At 49.0% G+C, this 22,838-nt stretch overlaps 1 protein-coding gene across 7 annotated transcripts in view; it reads right to left on the bottom strand.

Moving 5' to 3' along the window:
* gse1b (Gse1 coiled-coil protein b) overlaps nt 1-22,838 on the bottom strand; it is a 116,020-nt gene that overhangs the window by 8,119 nt on the left and 85,063 nt on the right. For 5 of the 7 annotated variants that reach the window (XM_028956069.1, XM_028956075.1, XM_028956071.1 and 2 more), the window contains exons 2-7: nt 16,271-16,468; nt 6,289-6,497; nt 1,944-2,110; nt 1,316-1,513; nt 628-807; nt 165-511 (exon numbers count right to left, since the gene is read on the bottom strand). In XM_028956069.1, coding sequence (XP_028811902.1) covers nt 165-511; nt 628-807; nt 1,316-1,513; nt 1,944-2,110; nt 6,289-6,497; nt 16,271-16,468 — 1,299 coding nt within the window. Of the gene's footprint in view, nt 1-164; nt 512-627; nt 808-1,315; nt 1,514-1,943; nt 2,111-6,288; nt 6,498-16,270; nt 16,469-18,462; nt 19,013-22,838 lie in introns of those variants that run through there. The other 2 variants (XM_028956073.1, XM_028956070.1) reach the window with 2 other exon arrangements.

Raw genomic sequence — 22,838 nt, 5'->3', positions numbered from 1 at the left:
TAAATGCAGAGGACACATTTCGTGGTGAGCTGTGCTGCAGTGTTTCACAATGACAATCACTTTCATGTTTCCTTTAAATGCAATACCTGTGGTAAAAAGTGGTAAAGCATAATGGGGTTTTGGTAACGGTAACAGTGAACGGGTGGATCGTTGCAGCTGCATACCGGATCTGTTGGGGGTGAGCCTCTCTCCTGGCTTGGCTCGGTCCTCCACTTGCCCTCGGAGGGCATGCAGCTCAGCCAGGTAGTGGCTCTCAATGCCCTTGGACATCTGGAGCTCCTTCTCCCTGGCAGCTCTCTCCTTCTCCCTCTCTCGCTCTCTCTCCTTCTCCCTCTCCCTCTCCCTCTCTCGTTCCCGTTCCCTCTCCCGCTCGCGCTCCTTCTCTCGTTCCCTCTCCCGCTCCCTCTCCCGCTCTTTCTCCCGTTCAGCCTCTCTCTCTCTCTCCCTCTCTTTCTCTCGTTCCCTCTCACGCTCCCTCTCTCTCTGGCGTAGCTCGTCCTCCATCTGGAGCCTGTGGAAAAATAGAATAGCAGCAGAGGAAGAGAGAAACAGAAACAAAAACAGTTATGATTGCAGAATGTACCCAGAGTGAATCCTAGAACCCTTCTGGTGCCCGTGTTTGTGTACCTCTCAGTTAGACGCTCAGACTGCAGGCCAGACAGGGAGGGATGGGATAGGTCACCTGGGTAACGCACCCCGGGCAGGTGCATATGGACTGCTGACGGGTGCAATGGGGGCAAAGCTCCCCCTCCTGGCAAAGGGTAGAATGGAGACCTCAGTGCAGACAGACAGAATGGATCATCCATCCTGTGTGTGCAAGAGAGAGAGAGAGAGAGAGAGAAAGATGTCAGTCTCACTCACTTCCTCATGCGTCTATTACTCTCTGTCATTTCCCTCACTTCGGCAGAACATTAGTGCCCATTTATGTGCTAATGAAAACATCTCTGTTCCTGCGAGACAACTTATATCTGTGTGTGTGAGAGAGAGATAGAGAGAGAGAAAGACGAGACTTTTCTTCATTCCTTCATTAAAACCATTACGTGGATGCTTATTATGTGTGGCTAAGCACAATAAGACACAGGTTTTACCACAGTAGCTCACGAATAATATTCTACCAAAATCAAATTAAAATGTACTTAAAAGTCATGTGTGATCTTATTAAAAATTCTTTCAGTGATATTTGATCCACATCCACTGTTTTGTGTGCGTGTGTGTGTATGTGTAGTATATATTTTATAAGTGTTTGCGTGCCACTGGTTTAACTCTGTTTTTGGTCTTGTATTCTTTGTCCTGTATTCTATGGTATTTGGCTGACCTGTATGGGGAGAAGGACGGGTGAGGCAGGTATCCAGGGTGGTAGTAGGCTGCAGCGGCTGCGGCTGTGGCGGGATCCAACCCCAGAGGCAGAGAAGGCATGCGCAGGTCCTCCGGGGTGGCATACGGCCGGAAGCCCCGCAGGTACTCCTCTGGGACACCAGCAGGGGGAAGCGTGTGGGGTATCTGCCTGGGGAGGCTGTTTAGAGAAATGAAGTGAGGAGATTGCAGTTTTACAGTCAGGCCTGAGATGGAAATAAGTTAGTGTTTAGCTTTAAAGCACACAGCACTAAAATGTTTCTTTAAATCTATCATGCAATTTGGTGCATCTTTGAAGAATATAATACAGATTTTTAACATTTTCAGGCAGTATGAGCTTGTTGCTTTTTTTTTTTCTTGCTGTGGGTGGTAGTAGCCTAGTGGGTAAGACACTCGCCTGTGAACCAGAAGACCCGGGTTCAAATCCCGCTTACTACCATTGTGTCCCTGAGCAAGACACTTAACCTTAAGTTGCTCCAGGGAGACTGTCCCTGTTAATACTGATTGTAAGTCGCTCTGGATAAGGGCGTCTGATAAATGCTGTAAATGTAAATGTAAAAGCTAATGACTGGGCTGTGAAGGGCACTCACTTGAGGGGCTGAAAGCGGGAGTCCGGCATGATGGATCCAGGGGTCAGGCCAAATGCGTACGGGTTCCCAATGAGGTGTGCTGGGACAGAGGGACCCCCCTTCTCCTGCGGCAGGGCGTTCTCGGCGGTCAGACGGTCTCTGCTGGAGCCCCGGGGACCTGAATCAGTCTGATGGAGAGAGAGAGACGGGGAGAGAATATTCAGGATGTTTCATTGTCCCCAGAGCCTAGTGACCGACACGCTTGTCCACACACATACAGAGCAGAGCCCTGGGATACACGGAGGAGCTTTCTTTTGCTTTCAACAGTCTGTCTCACTCTATCGAAACAAATGCTATTCAACTAGCTATTCTGACAAAAAGCACTGCAACATTAGTGATTTTCTCGGACACAGACCAGTCTCATACACAAGACAAACAAAAAATAAATTCCACCTAGAAAATGCGAGGTAATGGCCATCTCTTTCTCCCTTCCAGGGCAAAAAATATCAAATTGCAATTCTTGGAGGAGGAAGGAAAGCTGAGGTCTCAGCATCTTACAGCAGAAAAGAAGGAGAGTCATCACTTTCATCCTGATGCTGAAGAGCGATTCATATTTGAACGGTGGGGAACAGGTGTCAAAAAGGTGGGTTATCAGATACTTAAACTGTTATATGGACTAAAACACTCAAATTCCTCTCTGCGCCCCCCAACTCTCATTATGCTCTAATTAGAGCTTCCCGTCTTGCACTTTCCAGAGTGTAACTTCACCCCTCTCACTGAGGAACCCTTCATGTTTGTCTTCATTACTAAATGAGAAGAGGGAAGGAAAGAAAGCTTGAATAAGAGCACGAGAGCCAGAAGCTGAACTGTCAACAGAGGCTGTGTGTGTGAGATGGGCTAACACAGCCTCCCGAATGAACCTTAGTTTCCAGGGAAAAGCTGGAGGCTGGATGATTGTCAGATTGAACCCTCCTTCTCGTGCACCGTAGTGATAAAGAAAGTCCATTTAGTGGACCATTACCTCTGTGTTTCTGTCCCAGGCGCTGACCCGTCCACGCTCACCACCAAAGGATGCAATATTAAATGTCACTAATGTTTCAGTCTCTGACTCAGCTTTCAGTTTTCCACTCTTTCTTGCTTTTTAATGTGCTTCACTGGGTAATAAGGTGGCCCCAGCCAACATGTAGCCCCTCCCCAAGCCTTGAATGGGCTTTGTGAGCACTGGCAGTGGCGGGGGGTAGGGGCAGTGCGCAGGTTAGACCCTAAATGTGCACCGAAGCAGAAAAGAGGTTCTGATGTGTCAAAAGAAGTCACAGTCAGAGAGAGGCGCTGGTGAGACCCGACGCACACATTGCCCTGACTCCTTAGCTTCAGCTGCCCCCTCCCCCCCCGACCCTTTTAATCTCCATCTCTCCCCATATCGACCTGAGAGTGCTGCCCATCTGAAGGGCATTAAGCCATTAGCAGCCCCTGTTTTTCTTTATTTGTGGCACGGCTCCTGACATTCAGCCACTGCTTCCCCGGGCCTGCAGAAACCCATAAAGACATATTAGCCGGACTGAAGGAGCGCTCGCTCTGCCTCGCCGATAATATCGCCGTAAATCAACAGGGCCCCGCCGCTGTTTTATGGCCGCGCGGCCCCTGATGGCCGCTTCTGACGACTGCCTCTTGGCCGATTCCGGCTCGGCTGTGAAATGACTGGCCGTCAGCTTCTATTTACAACATATGTTTAAAATGACAAAAATTCGATTTTATGTTTTTTCCCCTCCTGTATGTGGGCTACTGTGTGATTCAATTATTACACCATACAACGCGTTCGTCAAAATGTGAGGCACTGATTGTTTTTTAATTTCATCCAATAAGACAAGAGCCCATCAAACCTCAGCTGGGAAGAGAACAAAGGCTCTGCACAACAATCCTGCGAGGTTATAAACACGAACAAACGCCGATCAGAGAACTGTGGCATTAACAGCATCCCCCCGCTGTTCCGTGAGCGCACGAGCGCCCTCTGCCGTGGCTGGGGCGGTGTGGTTGGTACGTCACACTCGCTGCAGGGCTGTTGCTGTGTCCCGGGGGCCGGCAGGTGCACGGTGGGGCCAGCGCACATTAAAAATGAAAGAGGAGCCTGTTGTGCCCGAAGCTTGCACGGCCCTGTCTAATGCAGCCTGCATATCCTTTTGTTGTCTTTTGTCCGAGGTCCTCCTCCTCCTCCTCTTCTCACAGAGAGCGAGAGAGAGCGAGAGATGCTTTGTCTCCACCATTAAGTGCTTTGGATTTAGCACAGAGGTAAAACGCTACAAAAACCATGCTGCTCCGTGGTTGTGAAGAACCGAGTGGTTCCTCTAATGAGGCAGAGCCCAGCCCTGAGATCTTGTTGAAAATGGGCCGACGACTTCGCCCCTCACCTTTCACTGACCCGTGTGCCTGAAAGCGTCGCAGCTTTTCAGAGGGAAGGGGTAAACACTCAAGGAGCCGAATGCACACTCAAGTCCCCCCCACCCCACCCCGAGGTTGGGAGACTCCGTGTGTCGGCGGGCCTCTCGTTTGCGCTTCCCAGATGAAGTGATGAATTCAAATTGCCAATTAAAATGCAATTACAGGCTGCAGCGACTGCTGCTACACGGCGACTGCTGCCATTAAAAGCAAAACATTGCCACTGACCTGCTTCTAACGAGAAAGAGCGAGAGAGATGCCTAAAGTACATTAAAATCCTTTCCCCTACAAACACACACACACACACACACACACTGAAGCTGTTCACAGTAAATTAGGCAGTGGATAGCTGAGCCACAGATGAGAGCGCAGGCAGCCTCTGCATATCAATGCTGAGGAGGAGAGGAGCGCGGGGGGAGGGGCTGGAGTGCGTGGTGGTGGTGGTGGGGGTGTCCTCTTTAGTTGGCTGGCCCTTGGCCCCCGCTCTGCGTGCTTATGCAAGCTAAGCCCCCTTCCCACCCCAGGGTCAGTGCACCGAGCATCAGCCAGGGCAGTAAAGCCACAGCTTAGGAGACTAATTGAATTGACAGCTAAGTGGGGAAGGGGGCTGAAATCTTACTCAAACGTTAAGTCTCCCCCCGCACACGATTTGGACTGTGGTAGAGCAGACAGAGCGCTCTTTGTTTGTGAAGCGAAGGGACTTTTGGGGGCAGTTGTGGGCAGCTTCAGGGTTCCAGCCGTCACCCGGTCAGGATGTAGAGACACAGTGGCGCTCCCCTCGCTGTGTGCCCGTTGCTGGGAAGTCCCAATAAACTGCCCATTGGAGCAAGCCCCCAGCATCTTACCCTAACTTGCACCCAATCAGGGACCAGGACTCTTAAGAAGGCCAGTGGTCTAGAACATTCCTACGGATCTACAGGTTCTTTTATATTGTTCAGCATGGTATATTATAACCAGTGTGCAGGGACAGCCATTTCGGAGGAGAGGGTGGGAATATGGTTCAGACAGGCTGTGATTAAGACAGGCTTCCCCTGCCCAGCAGGCGGCTGGGCGACCTTTGCTCTCCTCTAAAGCACAGGGCTAATGTGAGGGGGCATGGGGGTCAATGCAGGCCAAAGCGGGGGGGATGTCAGGGACGGTGCTCATTCGGTGTCGTTTTGTGACTTCCCCCAGCATCCTCTCCCTCATAACCAGCCCCTCACTCCTCTACCCCGACTTCCCAGCTAATGGCGGCCGCCCAGGCTGTGAGGGTCTCCAGGGAAACGGGCCAGAATGTTCCGGCGTGAGCTGCTGCTTCTGCCGCCATTAACCAGCGGGTGAAGATAAGAGAAGGATTAGAGGATGGCCATAATCCCTTATCCCTCATCAAAGCGAGCGTCCATCACAGAGAGGGAGAGGAGGAGGAGGAGGAGAGATAGAGAGAGGAAGAGGAAAAAATGATGGGAGTGGAAGAGAGAGGCGCGGGGGCAGGGGTGCACTTGACTGCTCTAGGCGGGGAAAAGAAGAGAAAAGGATGGGGGGGGAGAAGAGCAGAGCACAGATGTTTCTTGCCGTTGAGGCTGTCACCTCTGTGGCCTGGTGGCAGCTGGCATTGTTTAATGCGGTAAGCAGGGGTGTGTGTGTGTGTGCGCAAGTATGCGTGTCTGAGAGGAGGGGGTACTGAGCTACGTGGTGTACATATGTCACATATATTCTGCCATGCCACAGGTCCACAGGAAAGCTGTAAAATCTGCTAATCCCCTAGAGTGAGAGCTGTGTGTGTGTGTGCTCCTTCTGCAGCTAAGGCTCTGAGGGACCAGTTAACTCCTTTAGGGGTGTAAAAAGACATCAGACTTCCTTTGTGCAGGAAAATGAGCAAGAGAGTGATGAAAGACAGAGGGGGTGGGGTGATAGAGGGAGGGAAGTATAGAGTGATATTAGCCAGGGGACTCACTGCTTTTACCTGCCGACTCTCGCTCCTCCACAGCCCGTTGACCGTCTTAGTTGGGGCGATGGTGACCACAGGTGGAGTGCTGGGAACATTGTGGCCCCCTGGAGGCACTATCACTGGCCCCATTGGGCCCCGTTTGGGCGTGCTCACTGGGGAGCTGTGATTGGTGGCTGGGGATGAGACGGGGGAGGACTCACTACTGATGGAGGAGCCTGGAGGAGATGGAAATAAACCCCAAAAAATTGACCAATTACTAATCAAAAATACAAATCATGACAACTGTTTTAAAACATAATGACATTTATCAAACAATGTTTATTTAATGAGATCAATGTACAGTAAAAGAGAAACAGGACCAATTTGTAATAGAGTCCTATAAATGTTAATTTAACTTTGTCAACATGTTGACATAAATTGTTGGTACAAATATTGTAAATAATACAATGTTAGAAAATTATGAGTATTAAAACGCTGTACCACCATTTGTATAAATTAAAAGCAGTTCACAAAAAAGATGTAATGTGGGAAAAAAAAAAAACGGGCAGTGGTGGCCTAGTAGGTAAGGGAGTGAAACCGTAATCGAAAGGTTGTCGGTTCAATTCCTGAGCCGCCAAGGTGCCACTGAGCAAGGCACCGTCCCCACACACTGCTCCCTGGCCACCTCTCAAATGCAGAAAACACATTTCTTTGTGTGTACAGTGTGCTGTGCTTCAATTTACAGATTTTTTTTTTTTACCTTGTCCAACGTATAATGTAATAGACATCACCAACTCTCTTAAAACATGGAGTAATACAGACGATACAAATCAGCAGATCCAGACTCACTGTAAACACTACAGCTGCATTAACCAGTAGCCACAGACGAAACAGGAAATGCAGAAAGTGCTTTTACTGTGAGGGTCAATAAACACATGCAGCATCACCAAACAGTGTCTCTCACACACACCGGCATGCACACAGATGGATGGCCCTGGGCAGCCATTACACTGTGGCAGGGACTGGGAGGAGCAGGGCTGTGCCAGTCACTGCTATAGCACACACACACACACATATATGGTTGAGCGGGACAAGTGGATGGAAAGAGCGATGGTGACACCTGCAGGGTGGGGTCACAGGCAGGTCATATGACCAGCCGATCATTCAGCTCTGACGCTGCTTATGAATTGCCGGTCTTTACTCTTTCTCTCCCTACAACGCTGAATGAATGAAGATGCTATACTCATTACGGCATTACTGTTACAGCACCTGCTCATAAACACACACACAAACTTGGTCAGGGTCCCTTCAACCATCCACTGATCTCTAATGTCATCAAAAAGACTGCATTTTGAATAAATGATATGAATCTCACTTTAATACACTTTAAATACTAATCAATCGGACAAGTTTGCATTGTTGTGTTTACATTGTAACCACTGATGAGCATGGAAACATGCTTTAAAGCAATAAAAAGGGAGACCTTACACATGCTGCATTAAAAAAATGCACGGCCACACAAGCTTTTATTTAGAACAACAGTCCATCTTCCCAGGAAACACACGAACATCCTAGCTGTAGAGAATTTACTGCCAAACTAGCAGAGGTCCAGGTCCTGAACCCCACAGGAATGCTTTGACAAAAACAAAAAAACCCACAGTTCAGTTCCAACACCCACATCGGGTACTGAATTCCACACAAGGACGAGTCAGCTGGCCGCCATCACTGCTGCTAATATTTCTATACGGCCAACTGAACACAGTGTATTACAACACACTCACAAAATACTTTTATTTTACTCCAATAAGAACTGGACATTTACCATAGTGCTATGAATATAACAAACATATTCATAGTCTTTCAGAAAAGAAGCATTACCGGTAGGTGGTAAAAAATACTATATTTTGTAATGAGGCTAAAGTAATCTAAAAAAATAAATAAAAGACCTACCTTGTTTCGCACAAAGGCAGCTGCTGTTTTTGACTATTACTCTAGAGGGGAACCTTCACTCTGTGACTCTTTACTCAACACCTTTTTGTCGTTCATCCAGCTTCAAAAAGAGACGCCAATCATCAAAGAGCTGAGGCAGATCTTAATTGTAACAAACAAGATGGATTTGATGCTCACACCCTGTTCCTGGGGGACCCTTGGACCAGCTTCCACCCTTAACCCCCCCACATGTAAACTTGTGAATTATAAACCACTAACACCTTCATTCCTCTGCACACACCCGGCTGCCCAGCGCTGGCTGTCAGTGAACAGGGTGCAGCGCCGAGCTTGGTGGGTGTAAAGGGGGCTTGTACACCACTAAGCCTCACTCACACTGCGTTAAATGCAGATTTCAGCCATGCCTGACTGACTCAGCAGCAACAAGCTAAAAGGTGCTGACATCCTCCCGTGGAATGGATTTTTAAACCACCCTCAACACTCTCACACACACACACACACACACACACACACACACACACACACACACACACCATTTTTATCTAGAATGCGCCACAACACTCTGCCCTCTCACCCAAACATTCTCACCTACAGCCCACAAGGTCAACAGATCGACTGACGCGGGGGCATAAGATCCCATCCATCAGTGGGAGGAAAAATGATTGTCTGCCTAGCGCCACACAGAGCTGCAATATGAACTACTATTAAAAAAAATGGAACGGCCCATTACCTTATTCATGGGCATCGATGAACTTGTACATGTTCGTGTGACCGAGATACAGATGGTATACTAGACAGAGAATTTAAACTTCTGAAAGATTAAGTCAAAAGGTTGCATTGATACAGAATAAATAAATAAATTCCCCTCTTAGTATCAGGCTTAAAGACAATGATGAGAACCAACAGAAAGGAGTGTTCAGATGGGCTTTGTGTGGCATTTTATGTGCAAAGTGGTCATTTACACATTATTCTGTACAACAACTTTGTTGTTTTAATGAAGATTTGTTCTGTTCTAATCTCAACATGCCCTGGCTAATTAACAGAGGAATACACATATCGATCGGGTTTGCACAACAAGAGTTGGGTTTTTCGAGACAAAGCCCTCGGATTGCTGCTGCACACGAGAGAGCTTCATTTAAATCGGCAGACGTGGCATAAAGCGCTGGAACTGAAATTTGCGTGTCAGGGGGCATCCTGCAACCCGCTGCTCAGGTATTAAAAGCTCTAAGGTGCTTTTTCTTCCACCTCTCCTACCCAAATGAGCAGTCTTCTGCACCCCAAAGATGCATTGACCTTTAGGAGGAAAAGCTTTTAAGAGAATGATCGCACAATGTAAGCAAGGTGAGGAGGAAAGGTGGAGCGCGCTGGCCCGCTGGATGTAATAATTACTCCGTTGCTGCGGAGGAAATAAATGACGTCATTGAAGATCTATTAGGTGAGAAACCTGTAGCTCTCTCCTCGGTTCACAGGCCTAAAAATGGAACAAAGGCCTGTACATCCACCAGCACCATTATCCCCCCAAGAACTGACTGGAAACCACAAGGCCAGCTGACCCATTCCCCCGTATCTCATGTCTGCCTCAGGGTGACGAGAATGGCACATTGACGAGCATCACGTGACCCTTTACTTGCTGCGGGGATCGAGAGGGCAGGAGAGGAAGGAAAAAAAATTCTTTTCTAAAAACCGCAAATCGACGGCAGGGCAAAACGGAGTGGAGGGGAGATTTGTGGAGGAGGTGTGACGTGAGGTTAGACATGTGGAAGCGTGTCTTGTCTGCACAACAGCAATTAGTGGCCTAATCCCATGAAAGAGGGCCATTACTCTCCCCTGCACGACTCAGCCAATCAATACTCACTCAGTGGAGCGCTGCCTGTTAATACAGCCGCCTTGGTGGCACCCTGCATTCACTCAACGCCAGCGGCGCCCACCACAGAGCGAGCGAGCGATAGATAGATAAATAGATAGAGAGAGAGGAACAAGGCTGGGAAAAAGATCACATAAGGGATGTCGTATAAAGGCTCTTCAATGCTAAACATTGTGTGTGTGCGGGTGTGAGAGGGGTGTGAACACAGCTCGGGCCTCAAATCTGAAATCTCACTCTCTCTAATAAATACAGGGCAGCTACAGATCCTCATATCAGCACATCAATCTGCCACTTTTATATATACACACACACACACACACACACACACACACACACACACACCACAGTCTACACACTCTTATCAAAGCAGAATCCATCAGCACAAAATCTGCCCTTTACAGGCACACATACACACACACACACACACACACACACACAGTACAGAAAGCCATTTAAGGCAAAACACAACACACCTACGAAGCACGCACACACAAACACTACTTGCATGAACATGACAACTGCATAGTTCTACTATGGCTTAACTCATGCAACTCGCGCGCACACACACACACACACACACACACACACACACACACACACACACACACACACACACACACACACACACACAAAGGCCTACTCTGCCCTGGTTAGGCACAGGTGAAACATGCTCCTATGCAGAGGCTGAAAGGTACACGTGATTGTTGTGTTTACTAAAAAAAAATGCACGCACACAAACACTCATCAAACATGGTAAATTGTTGGCAGGATCATCACACCTCCTCCGGGACGTACTGTACATGCAGAGACATCATAGCAATGTGTGCAAACACACATTTAGCCAACTGGAATCATAGGAGGACAATGAAGGAGGACACATACACACACACACACACACACACACACACACACACACACTAAATGCAAAGCTGCGAACAGAAGGCTGGTCGGCAGTGAAAGCGTTAACTACAGACAAAGAGCCCAGAGCTGTGGCATACGGCCGCACGACTGAGGAGCTTAACCCTCGCCTGGAACAAATCTGTGGGCGTGTGTACGTGTGCATGTGTGAGTGTGTGTGGAGCAGTAGGTGGGGAGGGAAGCAGGACATGCTGAATAATTCAGCAGCAGCAGGAACGCCGGCAGGTGAGGAGTGAGAGCGACTCTCTTGTCTCTCTCTCTCTCTCTGTCTTGTGCCACTCCTTCGTTCTCCTCCAGATGCACTGACGTCCTCATCCTGCCCCACTGATGACGTCGTCATCATCATCATCTCCTACACCTCCAGGCACTTATCTGTTCTGCTCATCATCTCAGCATCCCGCTCTCCCCGCTCATCTTCCTGCGTTCCCTTTCTTCTGTTCCACCCCTCACCCTCCCGTTTCCAATCTCCAGCCGCCCGAGCCTCGGATCTGTCAGACGGCCATCCATATTTTATACTCGCGTTTACAGCAGTTACAGCAAGTTAAAGACCGGGGGGGTGGGGTTAGGATCGGCCTCTGAAAGCGCTGTGATGCGTCAGGGTGGAGTGGTGAGGACGGGGATTTCATATCACCACACTTACACACAAGACCATGTTCAATTACAACTTTTAAAGAGACTGCGACTAAAATGGCTGGGAAGTCTGGAGTCACCCCAGTGGCAGATGGAAGCTTGATAACGTGTGATGACACGTGTGCATCCTCCTCCCGGTGGTGTCATTCTGGAAAATGCAAATGCCATTTAAATCTATTCCGTGTAGTGTACAATTCACAGAAGGAGTCCACTAGATGATCACGTTGCCCACATCACTCTGGCCAAGTGGCCAAGCTGTTTCTCGCAGCCCAGGAGTCTTTTTAGGGTCCTAATTGGAGCATGGCTAACCAACGTAGACCAGAGATACACACACATCACACACCCACACCACATAGGCTTCCGCCGCCTGGCGTCTGTTGATGAGAAAAGGAACAGAGTGAGGAGGAGATAAGACAGAAGGAGTGAGAGAGGGATGTGAAGTGAGGGAGGGAGGGAGGACTGCTGGTGACTGCGCCTGTATGATTAATGTGGAAGCCTGCTCTCTGTCGGCTCCTCCATTAGGCGAGACTCCCTCTCCCTCTCTCTCACTCTCACATGGCTGCCCAAGCTAGCCTGTGTTATGAGGGAGGATGTCTGCTGAGTGTAACACACACACACACACACACACACACACACACACACACACACACAAGCGGCAAACCACACACAAACACTCCCACACCCACACAGTGGCAGACTGTTCTTCACCCCCACCCACACACTCAGATCATCTCCTCCTCCTCCAACCTCCCGGCCTGCATTAGAACAACATCAGCACTTAATTAAACAGCCCATTTCACACCTGGTGTGCATAGCGCTGCTCCGACGGTCCTGCTTCCATATGCTGCTTCACAGCCGCACCGCGCAGCCTCTAATCTGCACCAGCCGCGGGGTGGAGGACAATCGCTGTGTGCAGGAGGTGGTACCTGTGCATGTGTGTGTGTGTGTGTGTGTGTGTGTACATGGACAGTGTGAGCACATGAAAGGCTGCTGGCGTGCCTGGTGTGTGATGAGATGTGTGGTTGTGTGAGGTATGATGATGTGTGTGTGTGTGTTTCGGATTGTGTATTTGCCCGTGTTCCATGCGTTTGGGTGTCTCTCTTGCAGACATTAATGCCCGGGGTCAGACACCTCACTCAGGGTTGTGATGCGTGTTGGATCTGTCCCCTCCGCTCCAGATGGAAGGGGAAGGGGCCACTTGCCTCCCCCTGCTGCAGCCGGCTGTGGACTCAGCACCGCATAGCCACCCTCGAGGAGGCCTGGACTCACAGAGCTGACCTCCTGCTCTTTTCCTGACTTTGTACTCAAGAGATATTCCATATCATCTAAATGTTTTCTTCACATTATGATCGTGAAACCATTTTATTTCAGCTAAAAATCCATCTTAAAACCAAAAGAACGATGCACATAAAAATGTGGAAAGGACTCTTTTAATTTTGCCAATGGACACAGGACCAAGAAATAAACAGCTTAACACTGCATGTGCAACAGAACAGAAGCCCAGAGCGAGAGCTCGACCCGAATCACCACACCATCCAAAACCCGTTTAGATACGCAGCCAGTCATTCGTCAACACGCTGCTGCTCCACAACCCCTCATTAGCCAATCGCCTCGCACTCACATTAATCACCCTCAATCCTGACTGATAACGCTCTAGCTGAATATATTACACGCAGAGAGAGAGAGAAAGAAAGCATGTGCGGTTTTTATGCCGCAAAATAAAAAAATAAAAAAGTGTCACGGGCCAAGGAGGAATAAAAGTGTCCAATTACAGGACTTAAAAGCAAACCTGCATCCATTAAGGGGACACATTTGTGACATTCAAGCTGATTAAGGTTAACAGACAGTCCATTAGAATCAGGTAACATAACAAAAATAAAATAATAATTACTGTGTTACGCTCACTTCAACCAGACAGACATGCTAATCTGATTAAAATCACACTAAGCATACTTCTCAAAGTTAAACCAACACATCAGAATAACGAAGTTGTTAGTTTAGAGCTTCTCCCACATGTAAATGTTCACGTGGACGCTCTGCGCGTGCTCCACAATTCCCTCTCCGGGTGGCGCCGTCTGCCCTCAGATAACATCATAACCACAAGGGATAACGCGCATCTCATTTGCAACATAAGCAACAATTACAGATCTTATGAAATGCACAGCATGGTACCAATCCGCTGCCAAATAAACGTTTGTAGTTGTGTTCTGTGACATCATAGGTCAACTTGAAAACGTGTAATGCTAACAAGCTGAAAACTGGCACATCATCACGCATGATAAATTCCTCTCCCATGCTTCTATGCTGGGACAAGGACAGCAGTCCAATTAGATGGCCGATTTCGAGCAATAATAAAAATGCAGCAGCTACGGTGTTAGCTGCACTCGTAGTTCCTGCTAGGAAGTGTAGTTAGCGTTTGTAGAGCTGAGAAGCACAATATTCTGTGAGGCAGCAGTCTTGCTCCCACCAGGAGGTCAGTCCTCTACCTGTTGTAAAGTGGGATCTGTAGCCCCCTGCTGGGTCTCCCCATCTGTCTGGTGTCCCCAGTCAGCCCACCCCCCCCCGGCCTCTGGCACTAGTCACTAGTAGGACCCAGACAGTCAGTCTGGAAAATGACTCACCCATCCGAACCCACAGACCAGTCAAAAAGCAGCAGCCAGGGAGTTTTTGTAGAGAGTGTGTGTGTGTGTGTGTGTTTTCTTGACTCAGTGACTTAATCATAGCATGTGTCTTCACCCACAAGCTGTTTTTAACGCCACCTACAGACAGTGAAGCATTGCCCGGCCTGGTGAGAGCTTCAAAATAGCCCATAGCCCTCACACACACTATAATACACACCTCTAAATTAAATTAAAGTACGTGCATGAAGACACACACACACAAATGCGCACTCTGTTGAACTAGCCCCTCCCTGTTAAACGACACTTTCCAAACATACTGAACTTCAACTTTGCAGAAGATAAGATGGTGTTGTCTGATAGTGTAGTTTTCACTTGCACACTCCACCCACTTCACAGGAAAAGACACACATGCACGCACACACAAGGAATGTAAGCAGAAGCCGGGTTTGAGGGCAGCGTGCTGAAAGGTTAAGGGTGTAACAGCCAAAGCGCGTAGAACAGTAATGGTAGTCCGAGTGAGGGTGTGCAAGCAAAATGTCACAGATTCCTTCCTAACAGCTCAATTAATTAGCAGGTCGAATGCAGAGATCCCAGACCAGAGGGAGAGAGGAAACAAACGGAAAGGAAGTTGTGGGATGCAGTTTGTCCCCCCTCTCTCTCTCATTGACAAGAAGAGAAAAGAGGCGGGACACAGAAACCAGGAAAAAACAGACAAGAGGGGAGAAGAAAAGATGAGACAGATACACAGACGCAGCGATAGAAGAAAATATGAGATGTTTATATGCCTTACAAGACAAAACACTTATTTACTGAAAAGTTTTATTTCAGAAATTTCAGATTGATTACTGTGGCAAGGAACAATTATTGAACTCAGTCCTCACAAAGATAGAAACAAGACAATGTGCGTACGTGTGTTTTGGGAAGGGTGTTGGCCGGGGGCCATGTGTGACAGACCAGCACCCCCTCGCTGCCGGGGACTCTCTGGGGTGCCGGAGCCGCTATGGATGGTTGGAGACTCTAACTAAAAGCCTGCTGTGTCCCAACGACGCCCCCTCTTTATCTGGGCCTTTTCTCTGAGAGGTGTGTGCTCTTGCTGGGGGCTGGCTGTGCCCGTAAGGGCCATACAGAGACTCTGGGGCCCCCGAGGAGGTGAGGTTCAGGATGGGGGGGGGGGGGGGGGTTACAATGCAATAACCACCAATCCAGTCCCATGGTGCTTAGTGTTCAGAGACGTCTGCATTCCTCTATACACACTCACCTTCACACTACTGCTCACAAACACACACACACACACACACACACACACACACACACACACACACACAGCTGCAGTGAGACACCCAGAGCCACACTGTTTTGTTGAACTGTGACACACAGAGGGATAAACAGCAGTAAAGGACCAGAGAGCTGCTTATTAACTGCAGGACGTTGTTTATTTCCTTTGCAGAGCGAGACAGGCATGCATGCGCGCACACACACAGCTCAAGAGACTACCATTGTGATGGGCCCTGCCTGTGTGTTGCTCAGCCGTGACCAGAGCAGCTAAAGCAGTGACCCACACATAAACATTTACAAACCCTGCTGCCCGCTGCAACCGCGTTACGGTCCAACATGCCAACACACTCCCATACCAAAAAAAAAAAAAAAAAAAAAAAAAACCTCACTACCATCCTATACCAAGACCCAGAGGTAGCAGCAGACTTCAATAGAAGGATTAAAAACTGAAACATTGGTACAACATGGCGGTGGTGGCAAGTCGTGCTGAATACAGTAGCCAGGCTCAAAGTGGGTCACTGAACACAGAACCCCCCCACCCCCACATCCAAATCTCCCAGGAGGCGCCGCTTAATTCAATCCAGTGTGAACTCCACTTAAGGACTATTAGTGACTGCAAACGGAGACACAGGCAGTCATCTAAAGCCCATCGTCAGCTTGTGCCGTAAACACAAAGGAAACCGGCGCCCTGGGACAGCTGTGTCGGTTCAGAGGTCAAGGGTTACAGGTCAGGGTCAGGATGGGCATTACTCACCTCTGGGTTCCTCTGCCTGCTTGGCCAGCTTGCGAAGGGCGGCGGCGAATCCCGAGTGGCCAGACTGGGCTGCCGGGCTGCCATTGGGCACGATGGAGCCGTTAAGGGGTGACGGGGTGAGGGGGCTGACCGTCGCAGTGGTGCGTGTGGCCGTTGAGATCATTCCTAGGGAAGGTGACTTTGGCTCATGGCTCATGCCTGAAATGACAAAGACAGAGCAGAGATGAAGAGTGAGTCTCGGAGGTTGGCCTCATCCAGGGACATGAATTGAGGGGGCGGGTTTTCCTCGTTAAAAACCACAGTCAGCCACTCTTGAGTCATGCTGTGAATAACCAGCCCCGGGGATCCGGGTTCGGTCACGGTGTGTATGAACGCACACAGTCTGGAGATGAACACGCACGCTCACAGATACACAGACACAGACGCCAACAGCTGTGGGGTAGGGGTTGGAGCGTTGGGGCTAAGAATCAGAGGTCACGCCCAAGGTCAGGCAGCCCACCCTGGTCAAGGCCGGGTGTCCCGAGCCCGCTCAGGCGGCAGTGGCTTTGTCTCCACAGTGACCAATCAGAGCATGCTCCATTTCTCCACTCCTTCAGCCTCCACCCAGCTGGCATCACAACAAAACCTCAGAACAGCCACCGCAAACTTCACCCAGCTCAGCCAATGAGTGCTGAACTCTAACACTGCAGTTTGTTTAAGCCCTGCTACATGCTGAGTGTGAGATCAATTTATACATCATGTGACAGAAGGGACATTTTCAACCGCCTGCTGATCGAGCTCCAGGGTTGGTAGTCACCTATCCAAACAGCCAACAATAATTGAAGTAGTTGCATCAGGCACAATTATCGTATTTATTAAGATAAATAAACTGCACTAATGCTCTGTCTGTGGTGCTGAAGGCCTTGCCAGAGATGAGTGTGTGTTTTTGTTGTGTCTATAGTAATACGTTCTAGATTACACCTGTGTATAATAATGTCAAAATATCAAAAGCATCAGAACAAATGTGTAATGCATTGCACAAACAATAGTAACAATCAATAACAATATTAATTGTGCATCTATAAGAATAATCAATATGTTTGTTTTAATTAATGCTTATTCTGTATATGCAATATTTTTTTACAACATGTAGAACAGTGTTGTGACCTCTCTACCCTCAGTCACCCTCCACCTACTCTCCCTGGGGTGACCTGAGCTCCTGCACGGGCATCTTCTACCCCCTCGTCCTTTTTCAGCGAGGGATTTACGAGCGCCCATACTGGATCTGTTGGCCAGTGAAAGGGGACACTGTGACGACAGGCTGGATGGAATCCCTCAGCCATGCGCATGCGCCCATGCTCCCCACACACGGGCACGCTTAATGAGGTACTTTCCAAACACACACGCACGCACACAGATACACTCTCAGAATGGGGTCACTACAGGGTCAAAGCCTGCCATGACATACTAACCTAGTGACAAGAGAGTCACCAATTATTATCAACAGTTCACATAGTGTTGCAGCACTGCTGTGCCATAATGCGGCCGTCCACAGTCCCCCAAAAACTACGCAACAGGCTGGAGGTACAGTCTGTAAAGAGCCCCGAACTGAGGTGGTGGCATAACTGGAACTGGGGGAGACGGATCTAAAAAGTGTGGCGCTAACCTCTACTTCACCCACTGTCCTCTAGATGAACCTTCCAGAGTAATTAATAATGAAATTAACAATGCTGCTGGTCCTGCCCTCAGCTGGCCCCTGAATGGCCATCGCACCTACCAAACAGCCACAAGACACCATGTCCCAACCCACCATGTGAAGTTACACACACAGTGTAGTCTCAAAAGTGTCATACACCAACACACATTCATGGATGTAGTAACTCACAACATGTGCACCCAATAATCTGATGAAAAATGACCACATGAGCAGTGAACAGATCAAAGAAAAACACAACTCATCTGTTTCCACGAAACCCCACAACACACCAATGACTAACTGTCCATCTCGCACTTCCACAGTAGTAAGAAAAAAAGAAAAAATGCTGAAAGGACGGCTGAGTCGTCTGCACCAACTTCTGAGAAATGGCATAATGGCAATCTGCAGCTTCTGAACACACACACACACACACAGAGCGAGAAAGCTCACCGGCGATCTGCCGGCAGTTTCCCCTGACCCCCCTCGGAGTTAGAAGAGAAAAGCGGCGTCTGCTTACCGCACAAAGGACTGGAGCTGCCTCTGTCTCCCATCGCTGCATCTCCAGCCAAGTCCAGCGCTTCAGCGGCGCCGAGGGAAACACCATTTTTCCCTCCCTCCGTTCTCTCGCGCTCCCTCGCTCACTTGCGCGCCGGCTCCTCTCACAAAGACCGTTTGGAGCTTATCTAACAAAGCAACACACCACACACTCTGCCTATCTCTCACTCTGCCTGCCTGCCTCCCTCTCAGTCTCTCTCTCTCTCTCTCGCTCGCTCGCTCCCTCGCCAAGTGAAAACAGAAATTCTCAGCCTAGCAGCTGCTGCAATGTCACATGACCCCCTCCTCCACCCCGCTCCCCACTCAACCTATAATTCCTCAGCCTTTCTGAGATAACAGAGGCATGCTCACGCCGCCGGGGGGAGGGTGGTGGCTTTCTGTGTGTCAGCTGCCTCTACTTCCACATGGCCCTGGTCACCGCCACACTGACCCCCCTAAAGAAAGAAAGAGTGGGGGGGGTTGCTAAAAACTGTGACGTAACCCCCACCCCGCGCACACCCAGCCCACCGACGGCCCCTCCCAACGCTCTCAGTCGCCTGTCAGTCTCTCTCTCTCTCTCTCTCTCTGAGGAAAGACTGCGCCTCAGGCAGAGGTGGAGGCCTGTTCTGGCGTGCATCTACTAAGACCTTGCCCCGCAACAACCTACCGTGTCTCCGCCCCACCTCCCACACACGCCTAGGGTGTGACAAAACACACTCTTCCAGTGAAAGATGTGGTGTGAAGATATACCCCCTCAGGTTCCCCGAGACGACAGAGACGTTTAAAACACAAAGATGGACGGCAACAAATGAGGGAGGGGCGTGGATTGATTATGTTGATGTACGGGATGCACTTTTTAAATTTTTTTATTACAAATTTACTTATCTCTTAGTGACTAGAGCAACCCACTCTCACCACAGCATGCCCGAGCCCTGGCAGACACCGACATGCCATGCCACCGTCAGGGCGACAGCCCTGCCCCTCACAACGAGATCCAATCACAGGACTTGGTCTTCAGCGCTAAAGCCGCGAGGCTGCCGCAAAGTGTCATTTTACACTTCTGGTCTCTGACTCAGCGGTGGCTCACCCACATAGCCCAAGTCAGTGTGACCCGTTGATCTTTTTCTCGAGGCGGATGTCATTACATGGGGATGTTTCTGAGGTCAATTCTCTGTGAAAATGAATGAGGAACAGCATAGTACATTTTAAGATGGCTTGGTCTGTAAAACCAATGAAGTGGCCAGCAACAGAACATAACAGCCAAACAAAGAAAGTGAAAGTGAAGTCAGTGTCATCATGAAGCACATCAAGCAGAGCACATGGTGACATCCCCTCCCTGCCACTCTCATTTCTTTCTGGTGAAAGTTTGCCCCCGTGCTTCTCACATTTCTCCAGCAGAGGGAGCTGCCTGACCCCCTAACAGTCGGAGAACGCTGCGCGCTCGCACTCCGTTCAGAGTGTGTGAGTGTGTATGTGTGTGCACACGCTAATCGTGGGATCAGCACAGGTCTAAAAGAACAGATCAGACAGCATAACCTGCAACAGAAGCAGTGCACACATACACAACGTAAAAAAAAAAGCAAAACAAAAACAAAGGCCCTATTCATGGTTGCACTCCAGTTCCAGCTGTTGTGTAATCACACACACACACACACACACACACACACACACACACAGAATAAATCCCCTGGGAGATAACGCAGGGAGCTTTCCAGTGCAGTTAATATTTAACCAGGAATAGATTTGCCTATCAGAACATGTGGCTATCTACTGTGAGCTCAGCTCACCCCTCACCTGCTGTCACTCAAAGAGAGAGAGAGAGAGAGAGAGAGGAAAATCTCAACACACAAAACACACACATCTCCCTCTCTCATTCACACACATGTGGAGGGACACAGTACAGAGGATACACAAGGATGGCTGTGCGCTTCCTCATCCTCGGTGGCGCTGCTGTTGGACCCGTGAAAGGCAACAATAGTGGGACCCACCTCTCAAAGACCCAATAACCTCGAGAACCGCTAGCACTGCGCTCCACCTGAACATCACAAATACGGAAAATAACAAGACCCAGACACAAGACCGTACATTTGAACATTCTGTTTTACGCCCTGCTGTGATGCCTGTACTGTACACACACAAACATTTCTGCACATACAGGTGCAAGCGCGCACACATGCGTGCAAATGCTCAACGGGGAGGTCCGCTTCCAGAGGGGCGCCGGGTGTTTCACGAACACACATCACACAGAACGAGAAGCACCGTGTTGCCACTGGTAACACCTCGAACAACGTCTCCTCAGGCAAATGAGGAGGGGGGCGCAGCCTCCTCTTCCCACCCACAGGAGCTTTAATTACCCACAACCCCCCTCTCTCAGTTACCCTTCTCCTTCAGCATTGCTCCTCTCTGCAGACAGTGGAACCGCTCTGACCATTTTTGATAAGCTGGTTTTGTTCAGTCTCTTTTAAGCCCCCACCCAGCAAGGGCACACACACACACACACACACACACACACAGAGAGACAGAACATATAAATAATATTTGCCTTGAGGTAGGGTTTGGTAAATACATAGTTATAAATCATATGCTATGTATTTATTGTCTAATTGCAATACCCCCCCCCCCCCCCCCCCCCCCCCACACACACCACACACACACACACACACACACACACACACACACACACACTTACACACAAAATACCTGGTGGAATCAATTTCCCCCACCCCATCAGTGACTTACAAAATGCAACATGTTAGCTTAGCATGAGCGCGCAGTAGCCCCAGCAGCGGATGAAAGCGTCTCCCGCAGCACCCAGCAGACGGTGTGATAGAAAGCGGCAGCATTAATGAGCTGATTTCTGCACATTGTGAGAGCCAGGCGGCTTCAATCACCTACCAAACGCTGCTGTACCTTCCTCTCTAATGAGCAGTGAGTGTGATACACCCAGCGCCTCCCCTCCCACGATTCCATTCCTTCTCAGAGTGTTCTTCACTCAGAGCGTCTTTCTTTCTCTGTGCGTGTAAGTCTGTTTCAAAGCTCTGCCGACTGCTGATCAATCTGAAATCTGGACAGAACTCTAGGATCCCAGGCATTGCATCCTCAGCACACTTTCCTTGTTTTTAGGGTCTGCGTTCTTACTTCTCTTTCTTTTTCATTCATTCTCATATTAATAATCATCATCATCTCCTCCTTTCCCTCTGCCTGCCTCCTTTATTAACAAGAGAAGATCCACAGCTAATCAGAACTCTGATGTTGCCTGTCGTCTGTTAATTACGACCCCTGCAAAAAAATCCTGGACTCAGTATTCAATAGAATCACAGACACACACACTAATTCCAACCTAATAGTCTAGCTGCTTCTTAGCACACAAGACGCGGGGTGTTTAATACCAAGAGAAGCCATTTGACATCTTGGTCAAAGAGTCAATAAGGAATTCTGGGAATTGTAGTGGAAAAAAGCAAGTAACAAATGAAAGTGTAAACAACAGGCATTAAGCTGCAACAGAATATAAGCAAGATATTTCATCAATTCCACACTCAAACAGGCACACAGCACAGTCCACCAACACACAGATGCGTGCACACACACACACACACACACACACACACACACCATATGACATTCAGCTGATCTGGCAGCTGCCTGTGGCACTTCCAGGCCGTTTATAATGAAGCCTTTCTCTAATTTATTCACTCTGGCCAGACCTCTGAGCCTCTACTGTACGTGCATTCAAATCACACAGGCATATATGTGATTATTATATCAGGAAAAGACATTTGGCATATTCTACACCACAAGAGAAAGATGCGGTTAAATTTGGATGGTGGTTTATTCAAGATGCATGGCTGACGGTAGAAGAGACGAATGTACAGGCTGAACAGAGACCCCCGATGCCATCGCCCTTCCCCCATGTAAAAAAAACAGGGGCTCCATCCAGAGCCCCCCCTACCAGACAAACCACAGCAAGCTCCCTGGAGCCTGGAAATGAACTGCTAGGCTGGAGAGGAAATAAAAGGGCCATGGTTTAATTACTGGGAAATTAGCTGTGATTGATGCACTTTAATGACCGCTGTGTCACACAGAGCTGCACGCTCACGGTGAACACACTAAAAATGCATGTGAATGCGAACAAGCGGCAACCTGAGAAGCAAAAAAAAAAAAAAAAAAAGAGAGAGAAAAGGAGCGGGCCATGCTTAAAATGCATGCACACCGACCCTCTTACAGCCAAGGGCTATGTGAACCCTGCCGCAGGTTTCCTCGAGCCCGTGGGCGATAGCACTGCATATGGTTTGTGGGTGTGTGTGATTATCTGAGCATACGTATTTGTGTATGTGTGTGTGTGCGTGTGCCGTTCACCTT

The sequence above is a fragment of the Denticeps clupeoides genome, chromosome 16 (genome assembly GCF_900700375.1).
Source record: "Denticeps clupeoides chromosome 16, fDenClu1.1, whole genome shotgun sequence".
In the NCBI taxonomy this organism is placed as follows: domain Eukaryota; kingdom Metazoa; phylum Chordata; class Actinopteri; order Clupeiformes; family Denticipitidae; genus Denticeps; species Denticeps clupeoides.
This window is presented reverse-complemented; position numbering and strand designations above follow the sequence as displayed.